Source organism: Gasterosteus aculeatus, chromosome 2 (genome assembly GCF_964276395.1).
Source record: "Gasterosteus aculeatus chromosome 2, fGasAcu3.hap1.1, whole genome shotgun sequence".
Classification (NCBI taxonomy): Eukaryota; Metazoa; Chordata; class Actinopteri; order Perciformes; family Gasterosteidae; genus Gasterosteus; species Gasterosteus aculeatus.
The window spans coordinates 6,057,197-6,068,504 of record NC_135689.1 but is presented as its reverse complement, the minus strand read 5'-3'; the positions used below and the strand labels follow the sequence as shown (position 1 = coordinate 6,068,504).

At 41.5% G+C, this 11,308-nt stretch overlaps 2 protein-coding genes across 5 annotated transcripts; both read right to left on the bottom strand.

Moving 5' to 3' along the window:
• Window positions 1–1,413: 1,413 nt before the first annotated feature.
• Window positions 1,414–7,232, bottom strand: ythdf1 (YTH N6-methyladenosine RNA binding protein F1). Of its 4 annotated transcripts, none has more exons than XM_040192334.2 (6): window positions 6,841–7,232; window positions 6,385–6,412; window positions 5,848–5,942; window positions 4,117–5,745; window positions 3,192–3,236; window positions 1,414–2,937 (listed from the first exon to the last, which is right to left on the bottom strand). In XM_040192334.2, the coding sequence occupies exons 1-6, from the start codon at window positions 6,868–6,870 to the stop codon at window positions 2,923–2,925; spliced, it is 1,842 nt and encodes a 613-aa protein (XP_040048268.2). In that variant the 5' UTR covers window positions 6,871–7,232; the 3' UTR covers window positions 1,414–2,922. The 4 variants fall into 4 exon arrangements, with proteins under 4 accessions (XP_040048268.2, XP_077944487.1, XP_077944491.1 ...); XM_078088361.1 differs by having other exon boundaries at window positions 3,163–3,236; window positions 6,841–7,188; XM_078088365.1 differs by lacking the exon at window positions 6,385–6,412 and having other exon boundaries at window positions 3,163–3,236; window positions 6,841–7,178.
• Window positions 7,141–11,186, bottom strand: LOC120828778 (sodium/potassium-transporting ATPase subunit beta-1-interacting protein 3). Its single transcript, XM_078086169.1, has 8 exons — window positions 10,796–11,186; window positions 10,213–10,300; window positions 9,978–10,116; window positions 9,334–9,557; window positions 8,458–8,529; window positions 8,091–8,167; window positions 7,824–7,866; window positions 7,141–7,232 (listed from the first exon to the last, which is right to left on the bottom strand). The coding sequence occupies exons 1-7, from the start codon at window positions 10,843–10,845 to the stop codon at window positions 7,851–7,853; spliced, it is 666 nt and encodes a 221-aa protein (XP_077942295.1). The 5' UTR covers window positions 10,846–11,186; the 3' UTR covers window positions 7,141–7,232; window positions 7,824–7,850.
• Window positions 11,187–11,308: the final 122 nt, after the last annotated feature.

The following is an 11,308-nucleotide window of genomic DNA, read 5'->3' as shown; positions in this document are numbered from 1 at the left end:
TCATCAAAAGGTTCGGGTTTCTTACGTATTACAGTAAAATTGGTATATTCTGGTTTTGGACTGGACAAAATAAGCATTTGAAGTTGTCTTTTTGGACTTTGGAAATTCTTAACTTTCTACATGACAAAATATTAGTTGCAGCCGAAGTGACGCCTTCAAATGTATGGTTTTGTTTGACAAACACAATTCAGTTTTACTGCGATTCTTTGTTTTGTTTTCTTAACATTAGTCATCACATTGAACTGTAACTGATTAGCTTTATTGCTTTTAGAACTGTACAAATGTATAGTTATTTGTGTTTAGAAGTATATTAAAAAAGCATTTGAAAATGGTGTTATTTAGATTTATTGTCACAATAAGACTACTAAAGGCCAACTACGCTGTAAAGTCAACTAAAACTAATGACAAAAGGATAAGGCATAAATAGATAGCAATGAACAGATTTACTATTTTAACATCATGCATAATTTCTTTTATCGTATGTACCACACTTAATTTGTCTGAGCGCTAGTACGTTTTCACACATTTCCTGACCAATCATAACGAAGCTAAAATGGGGTGATTTAGAATTTAGTTGTTTCTTTCAAACTGCATGTTTTTGGCGTGTTCTCTCCTCCAGCTACATTTACTATTTTAAAATGTACCATTTTAAAAGCTGTATCAGATAAAAAGTGCATCGTCACAAACCTGAAACGGGATTCTTTCACGACAGCGACGCACGATGGTTTTTTGCTGTATTGAATTATAAAAGAAGCCTTAAATAAGTACAGCAGTTCAACGCACACAAGAATGCAGCGGTAATATTATTCCAATCAAACACTGCATGGAACATTTTACAGCACAATGACCACTTTTACTTTTGATAGTTTTAAAAAATGTATGTGATGATACTTAAAGGGTTTGTATGCAGAACTTGCAGTTGGTTTTCTAAATTGCATTTAGTGTTTATGTGCCTCAACTGCAGCTGTTCAAAAGGGATTCAAAGGATACTGCTGACCATTTTCTAGAAGTTTATCATTTTCAACAAATCCCACGAAAAGACCCAAACTACAAACCTTGATCAGACAAACAACAGAGTGTGCACTATATTATGTCATTATAATGACAAGTTAATGAAGCAAAGGGAGAATTATGCATATTTTCGGTTGATAGTGCTTGAAAGCCAAACAAGTATGATGCTGAGAGAAAAACATATTTATAGCAGTTTTATGTGAATTAATCAAAGCAATAGGCATATAGTTGCAAGCGTGGTCCTGCAATTATATTTAAAAAGTGGTTTAACTTTACCAGTTTGTTCTTATTCAAACCCAAGCTCCTGCATAGTGCAGCGATGTTTTTTTTATTTGGGGCTACACTATCAACATCGATTTAGTCGTGCACACATAATCCTCGTCACAATAAAACCCCACAGAGAACCGATAAGTATATCTTTAATAATGGACATGATCAAATCTAAGTATGTGATAGTGACCTTTGATACAATGGATATTAAATTCAGGGGTGACTTTAAAACTTCTTAATTTTTTTGCATAAACGTTCTATAATCCAATACCAGTAATATAACTCTGATTGCTCCACAATCATACTCCCTCTCCTTTCTTTCATTCTTGCGCGCACACACACACACACACACACACACACACACACACACACAAAATACAGCAAGCAAGTAAAAAAAAGAAAAAAAAAGTTACACAACATATACCATATAGGCTAGTCTCTGGGTTTTCATACACTTGACAATAAATCAGTTAAGTATAATGCTACAGTTAAACATTTCGAGGCGATCTCAGTTAGAAATGCCGTTACATTAAAGCTTACATTGTCTGAGGATGATGTGGACGGGTTACAGCGATGGCAATGATGGCAAGATTGTAATTCTGTTAAGAAAGAACAAGAAACAAAAAGAAAAACAAAGTAACAGGCCTGGCTCGAGTTTAAAAAGCAGTACATGCCACATTTCCTCCGGAGTCCCATAAACCGAGAGCTCCTGTTTGAGCAGCGGGGAAATAAAAGTCACCGGAACAGGGGAATAAGAACGAAAGCAGATTCTGAGTTGAATCATACATAGAGTTGTGATTCCATAATTTATATAAAAAAAAAGAGAGGGACCACCTAAGAGCATTTGATCTCTAGACAGCTTTTCCTAGAAAGAATTTGGGGTGCAGTTCTGGAAAAAAAGCAAATTGCTAATTTAATTTAGAGCTGAAAAGAAATGTTAACGCTCGACGCTTGGAGAGACAACATCGTACATACTCTCCAACTTATGAAAAATTTAGCTGTAAACCAGTTAGTATATTATTCAAAATATATTAACATTTACGCGTTCTAACGTCACAACCTCACACGATTATGACCACAGAGACTTTCAGTGTTCACCCTCGCAACCCAGTAAAACACCCCTCACATGAAAAAATGGGCTGTATAGAAGTTCACTTTTTTTCATCTGAAAATATAAAATACAACCGGCCACAAACAGATAGTGGACATTTGTCAATAAAGTCATATTTACTCGTTAAGATTAACCAATACAAGCACTTAACATTTCTCCAACACACAAACCACAAAGTGAACTGTCAGTGAATATCAGCAGCATGTTGTCGAGAGATTTTCAAAAACAGACGTGCAGATATTGGTTACTTATATTTAGTTAAGAATGCAAGTTCCGGGGTAGCGATAGATTGGTAAGGCTAAAAAAAAGAAAACAAAACAAAACCATGAAAATACGTATTGAAGCGATTCAACTGGTGGAACTTTCTTCATCCCTGCACACATCTTAGAGACAAGGAGCGTTGTGGGTCAAAAGTTTGATGGGGGGCCAAGTCGAAAAAAATTAAATAGAAAAAAATATTAGTTTCAATTTCTTTTTGTCCTAGTGTTCCTTTTTTTAAAGTCTAAATTCCATCGACTGTCGTCTTCGGATTATTTTTGGCGATCCTGTAATAGGGAATAAAGAATTAAATTAAAATCAACAAATTATGATACAGATCATTTAATATAACATCACTTACACAATTATATTCAGGAAAATAAGGAACAATATACGTTATCATTAAAGAGAAATTATATTTGAGAAATGACACAGCAGCTCTTTTATGTCGATGTGAGAGTTGTGTTTGTTGTGAGGCAGATCAAGTTGATTACTTCATGTGTGTGATTCACCATGCGTTTGAATCAATATCTGACTTCACCTGATCGATCCGGGATCGGCTCTGTATTGGGGCAGGCTCATAACTCTGTTAAAAAAATATAAAAAAAAACACATCTTACTGAAAATATATATTATTTTATTATAACATCAGCAGATTCTCCAATTTCACATGGTTGGATAAAAGTACAACCAATGGATGAAAGTGCAAGAAAAAGGGAAACCAGCTCGCAAAGAAGGGACTTTATAAATCAGATTATGAAAGAAAGGGGGGGGCAGTGTGACTTTTATTTATATTTTCATATTTTAATTTTAGCCTTTCCGCGTAACATTTATTGCATAATGATCAAAAAGATGGCTTTCAGTCATTAAGGTGCAGTCTCTGTCTCAGGGCTTTATTTTCAGCATCAAACAATTCGCTAAAACAGAACCAAAATACACCTGCCACTCAGAATTACGTAAGTGGTTTAACTATGAGACAACCAATATAATGACATTGTATGGCAGCGGTCCCCAACCACCGGGCCGCACCACAGAAAGCTTATATATATATATATATATATATATATATTTTCTTCTTTTTTTCTGAAAAATGTTTTATTTTGAAAATTGACCGGATTTTCTCCTAATTATGTGCGCTCGTCCCTCTGACACATTCCCCACGCGTCACCAGGCGTTTTTCCTTTTCTTTCTGTCCTTTTACCGTACACGGCAGTTTCGCCAACCAGCGAACACAGACTACACCCCCCCCCCCCGTCGGTCGTTCCACCCGCAACAACTACAACACCACCCATCCCCCCCCAGTCGGACCTTCTCGACCGGTCCGCAAAATATTGTCTGACATGAAAACGGTCCGTGAGCTAAAAAAGGTTGGGGACCACTGTTGTATGGGACTGTATTTTCATACACTTCCTTAATATCTTTATACCCAATTTAAAAGTGCCATGTGTCTAGGAGGAAAAGACTACCTTTTTCACCACCTCCTCCTCCTCCTGCTTCTTCTCATAGTGGGAAAAGTCATCAAAGAGGGAGGTGGTGTGTTTGTACTGGGCGATAATCTTGAGCACCTGCTTGGCTTTTTCCAGGGGAACCTCTTGAGTGTCGCGAGAGTTGGTGACGGGCTTGTTGTCATTGTTCTCCAGGCGGATGTGTCGCAGCTGGCTGTTGGGCACGTCCTTAACAAACAACCAGTTCACATCAAACTTGCCCTTCCACTTGTCCTGCGCCCAAACGCCGGCGCTGGTGCCGTAGTCCACGGGCGAGCGCATTTGGGCCACGCCGCAGAAATGGCCGCTGCCGTTGACGCTGAACAACAAGTAGACGGGACCTTTAGAGTTCATAGCTCTGAAGGCCGAGTCCAAGCGCTTGTTGCCGTGCTCCGTGCTGCACCAGATGGAGTACTTGATGGAGCGGTGGATGTCGTCCTCGGAGTAGCTTTTGATGATGAACACGCGTCCGTTCTTTAGGTTCCAGTCGAACTCCTTGGGGTTGTAGCTGTGGACGGCGCGCAGCTTCTCCAGCACGGGGTGGGACTCTGATCCCGGGTCCGGGGGCGCACCGCCGCCCCCTCCGTTACCGACACCGCCACCGTTGGAGGAGCCGCTGCTGTCCAAGCTTCCCCCGCCGTAGCAGAGGTTGCGGTTGCGTGGCGCTATCCAGCGGGTCTGAGGTGTCGGAGCGGAGTTGTGGTTCTGGTAAGACTGTGGAGGAGGAAGTGGGGGACCCTGCATGGTCATTTGCTGCACGAGGGACTGGGCAGACTGCAGGGACTGTTGAAGGGGGGGTAGGAGACTGGGGGCATGGGAGTGAAGCTGGGGCTGTTGGTGATGGTGGTGGTGGTGATGGGGGGGCAAAGGAGGGGCCATCTTATTAAGAGCCCCTTTATTCTCCCATGTATCAATGTCCATGTTGTGTTTAACAGGAGGTGGAGGCAGACCTCCTCCAACTATGGGTGCGCCGAGTTTGTTCTTGGCCTTTTGTTGCGGCAGCTTGGCAGGTTTACCAGCAATAGCAGCCCACGATGTCGGTTTCGGAGGGGGCATTCCAATTGGTGCGCCGCCGTTGCCCGTAGCAACGGCTGCAGCCACACTGCCACCTCCAAGGGAGCCTGCGCTCTTCACACCCGAGCCACTTCCTGTCAGATCCCCACCTATCTTTAGGCCCAGCATGCCGTGTTCAAGGCTGTTCATACCCGGTGCCTTACTCAGGGTGTCACTATGGAAACCCGTCTGACCATCGGGTACCAAGGTGCCTCCCAGAGAGCTCGGCGGGTAACTGTAGCTTCCCCCGTAGGCCGAGCTCTGGGTCTGCTGGCCCTGAGAGCCACTGGTTCCCCAGGCTGAGAAGGCCGGGTTCTCCGGGAAAAAGTTGAACCTGTGAGGGTAGATGCTGCTGCTGAGGCCGCCCGGCTGTCCAAACACCGTGTCGTGCATGAAATGATGGTCTCCATTGCTGAGGGGGGCGTAGGGTGTCAGGTAGGGAATTGGTGGATCACCTCCTGTAGACCAAGGAGCCTCACTGAGAGGGTAAGGAAATCCAATGGAGGGGGCATAGTAGCTGGACAGGTAAGGGTCTGTCATGGATTGATAGCTGTTATTCTACAAACACAAATAGAATAAAGGTAATGTGTTAGGGCTACGAGATGCAGCGATATGGAATCATTCCAGTGAAACAGACGGGATATATGGGATGTTTCCTACCTGATTAGACTGGTTTGTGAGATACGGCTCAAAGTCATTGTCATGCACTGTGTCCTTCTGGTGGAGGGAACCATTCTGCACTGAAACTGGAAAAGCTGCAAACAAGTCAAACTGTTGTCAAAGCTGAAATATACACACTGCCCAAAACAAACCTAATAATGCCAAGTTTAAATATCAGCATGGTATGAGCCGTCATTACAACATCACAGACTCATAACATCGTTTTGTAACATCCAGCATCACCCCCGGTACGCTAGAGCCACACTGAAGTCAGTCAGGCAGTTAAAAGTGAAAGTGATTTGATTTCTATTGATAAAGCTGTTTTTTCGATTATGTTCGAGGGACATAGCAAGCACAATATGTAATAAAGCAAATATAACGTTAGTATTTGGTGCTGCAGAGACATCATTTCTTTTCTCAGTTGACATGAGGACCGCATCAATACACAGGTCAGATGTATCACACATATGGTATCAGCTGCTAAGAAGCTCCATGTGCCACATCTCCAAAAAGGTTGAGAAGACATGTTCTTCCTACCTTTGCTTGCATCTTGTCCTTTCGTTGTCTTTAGTTGTCACATTGAAAGGAGGGATGCATGTGAAATGAGGGGAAAAAAAACAAAAAACGCTTGCATGGGTCTCCAGTGTTACTTCAAAGCATCACACGTCATCTCAGCTGCACAGTGGCGTGCGTTACATGCGCGGACCCGGAGGCGCTTGCTCGGCTGCCTCTCGGCTGCCTGCCGCTCCGAGCGGAGCAGCGGGCCCTTCGTCGCTGTCACCGGACAGATTTTGAGGTGTTATCTGCCCTCCCTGTTGGCTAACTAGCTGGCTAGCTTGGGAATGGTGGCAACGTCTTCAAGAGTGGGATGCACAGACACCGCACAGGCGCGCGCGCGCGCACACACACACACGCGCGCGCACACACGCATAATACACACACGTACACACGCACATCTCTGTAGGGAATACAGCGCTGATCCCCGCTGCTTACCTGAGGGTCGATGCTAGCGGCAGACATCATTCATCCGCCAGGTGTTTTGTCGGACTGAGAAACCCTCGCGACACGTACGGCGTTGTAAGCTGCAGGCTAATGGCTGGGAAAGCTGCTTCCCTGATCCGCGGCAGTTAGCTAACAGTGAAAGCCGGCTAGCAGCAGCCGTTAGCCGGTGTCTCTGCTCGTCGTGGCCCCCGCTGGCACCGTGCGCTGCCCTGTCGACATTAATCCAGCGGGGCTTCGATCCGCTGCCACCCCCCTCGCCGTTAAATTAAAATCCGACCAGCCTTGGTGGCCCTGCTCACTTGCCCCAATGGCAGCTTCATCCGGGGTCTGAGGGGCGGAAATGACGGCGGTGACGTGGAGGAGGCGTTCGCGGCTAACGTTACCTAGCAGCAGGAAAGATGATGAAGAATTGGCTTGTTTTGTCTGGATTTTTTTTTATTTTTATATCTGTTTCCCGACATGATAAATATGAACCCTCGTATGTGTTGATGGTATATTAATTGTTTCAATTAATAAGCCCATTATTTGGTTATAAATTATTTGAAAATATTATTTTTGTGATCACTTGTATCCTAGTACATTTCTATTTTCTTACTGTTTTGCACCAGTTTGTGTTGTCTTATCTGGTATGCATGTGTTCTGGTACATATTGTGTTATCTGTGCTCAATTAGATTGATGTGGAAAAAAGCAATATAGTATTCTCCCTTGCAGTTGTGCTTACATCATATGTACATTTTAAAACACTGTTCTTTAATGAATTTACCTTTTGATAAGTATTATCTTCTGCCTGTCTATTCGTCCATATGTGGCAGCACTGTATTATTGCTTCAAAGCTTACATGATTAATATATTTGTCCTTCTATGACACATGGTTGCGCAACAAAATACGAAGTGTATAGTTTACACACAAGTAGAACATATTTACAGATATTTAAATTAGAATAAAATGAAATTAAGTAGCATACATGGTTACCTTACAGATGTAAATCCTTGAACAATTTCACATACAGACCCTCCTGTATGTGAAGGGGGAAAACAAACAGTTTAGTCATATAAATCTTTTAAAATAAAAAAGTATACCACATTGCAAGCTGTTTTGCGAGTGTTTATTTTACTGAATTAAATCATACACAAGTTAGAATTGTTACTTCATCAGTTTTAACAGTAATATTGTTTGGACCAGCGCATTGATGCGTGGTTTTGCAACAGGTGTTTTTATTGAAAATTATACGCTAACTACATGATGGCAGTTCCTTCCTTCGGCCCGGTTCCTTCTTGGTTTCCCTCAACCACTTTACATGTGTGGTTATTTAGAATCTACGCAAAAGAAAAGAAAAATACACATTGTGTTAGATGTTAAACAGATATGAAATATGAAATACAACGGATGGAAAAAATAGGTTTCACTAGAGAAGCAACTGAGAGGGTTTGGGTGGAAGATAGAAATCACCACTGATGTGAACTAAAATTAGAACAAACAAAAACACATAAAGAAATAAATTATATAAAGAAATCAAGCTCAGTATAAAGGAAAGAAAATAGATCATATTGTAGAAAATACTTAAAATGGATAATGCATGTAAAAGTATTCATATTTGTTAAAATACCAGGAGCATGCAGCTGTCTTCCTCCTCTGAGAAAGTGCTGACGATGTAGAAGGCATAAACAAATCCGGGGAGCTACAGGAAATAATACAAATATAAATAAGAGTGATTCACAGAGTGAAAAGGGAGTTTTCAAATGGTCCCCAATCATCCCCAAGCATTATTCATCACAAAGCTTTGTATAGAAACACTCTCTTGGTGGTGATAACACGGAACATTTGACAGAGGACCTTTTGATATTGTCACAGTCAGAAATGCACAGTTGACAATAATAAAATGAATTCCCCTCAGCTGCTCCCTACATGTTATTGATAACGCTGGTCATTATCGTCTGCTGTGGTACAGGCTTCTTTTGTTTACAGCTCTCATAGGTGCAGTGGCTCAACCACAATATTTCTTAGAATTTAGATTGTTTAGATATATAAGTTATTTATGATCAGTTCCACATTTTGTTTTCAACGTATACGGCTTTTGAACGTTTTTATCTTGATGAAAGAATTGGTACTCTTCCAAGCTGCTGGCAAGCTGCTTCACACAGTTGTTGTCAAAGACGCAGCATCAGATTAAATGTAAACATGAGAAAAGAATCCAGAGGCTGAGAAGCTCAGCATCACACTAAACACCACCGGACACCAGTGACAACGTCGTGCCATTTTTAAATGTTCGAGGCAGGTTTTCCAATTTAGAGTTGCTGTTGCTAGGCAACCCGCCGTTCCTGTGAGTGGATATTTACTCATATTAAAAGAACATGAAATGATAAATTTACTTTGAATTGGAGTTTTTTAAAGCATAATCTAGTAATTCTGTTTTACATGTTCTCCTGTTTAAATAGTACATAATAATCCTAATGAGTTTCTTATGTCAGTGACGGAGACTCACGGATACGAGTAACTGGACGATGCGGTGCAGGATTTCGATGTACTGGTATTCCAGCCAGCTCAGCACCGTGGTCAGCTGTGGGTTTTGCTGGTTCTGCTCAGGGAAGGCCCTCGCTCTCGTGCCTCGGACCGGTGTCCTTCCACCAGAGCAATGCGATGATACTCCCAGCGAGGAGACATCAATGTGCTGCAGTGATACGACAGGCAGAGAAGATGTGATGGTGACTTTTCACCTCTTGGGTTCTGGAAAATATTCTGCTTGAAATAGATCAGAAGATACTAGCTGACCAAAAAGTTTTATTAAAAACTCCTTCAAGCTCAACATCAGGCAACAAAAAAAAGTATGAAATGATAATTAAATGATTAATTATCTCATATTTCTTGATCCAAAACCAGCAAATATTATAAATACATTTGTGTAGACTAGTCAGTTCATTATTGTAATTTCCAATACAACCGCAGATACAACTGCTAATATTACTATTGAAATGACTGTTTCTATCACTAGTATGAGCCCAAAAAATGTATTAATATTATTTCCAAAGCAGAGGATACATAAACAACTTGTGTCAACAGGAACAAAGTGTGAACTGAGTGTTGTGACTGCAGCTCCTGTCAGTTAGAAGGACAGCAGATAAGCTCAACACTGTATTTGTGATCGGACGCTGTGTGGGTCTCTAATTATGACACTTATGTGACTTATCTTTGAGAGACCTCCCAAATCCAGGTAGAGACAGCTGACAAAGACATTCCAGCCGACCCACAGCAACGTCCACAGCAGGTACTGAGAGCACAAGTCAACAAAAACTATGATTGTTAGTAAAAAAACAACAACGATGTGTTTTTTTCCTCTAAAATAAAAATCCAACCGTTCCCTCACCATGAAAACATAGCGTGATCTATACTGGATGACACCAAACCGGCCCAGGATGACCATGACCATGTAGAAGAAGTGCAGTGCTGTGATGCTTTTCATAACATCTTACTTAAGATGCATTGGAAAATGGCTCGTCTTACATGAGCAACAGTCTAAAACCAAAATATATACAGAGTATTTTAATGGAACACCATTGCAACATTTCAGAGCCTGGAACCACCTCTAACTTTCATCTTTCATCTTAGTTTGAAGTTGATGCACAAACCTGAAAGAATAATGACCATGTGAGTGGAAAGTCATCAAATACAACACACAAGAATGTGTTTAACAGCTATTAAAGCTATTAATTGGGAATAAAATGTTTGACGCCTCTGGGTATAACAAAAGATTCAAAATGTACAGAAAAAGAACATTACAAAAGCGTCCAAGCATCAACAAATAAACTTACTTCTATGAGTCTTTCAGCTATTCGCTTCATTAAAAAGGGAGGATCAATTTTGTGGTTTGAATGAATATAAGTTGTATCACCAGGGGGAAGCAGATGTGTTTAGGTGGAAGCAGGATGACAGAAAAACATCTTACCAACTGCAGACAACACAGGGGGATCAGCATGCATCGTGCCGAGCAGCAGCCCATTTTCCTCTCCGTTGTGTTAGATGAGGATGAAAAGGAAGATGCAGATGTGGACAACAGTGAAGTGACTAAATTAGTTTTATAAATGCCAAATGTCCAGACGTTTGGGGAAACGTAAAACGCAGTACACCTGATGAGGAAAATACTTTAAGCTGTCTCTGTGTGGGAACTTCGGGGGAGGGGAGGCTGTATGAGAGGTAGTTAATGCCAGGATAGGGAGAGGAGGGGAAATCTCCAACGACAAAGTCAATGATGCTGTGAGGCTTTTAAAATTCAAAAACACTGTCTGTACAAAGAATACCATGAAATAATACTAAAAGAAGTTAGATGAATTAGCATTTCCATCCATTAATGTACTATATGTGGATATTGGAAATGAACACACACTCATTTTCAAGTGACATGCTGTTGAGCCATTGCAGAAGAGGAGGTTGCTATTAAAGACGCAATGAAAAAAGTCAACCCT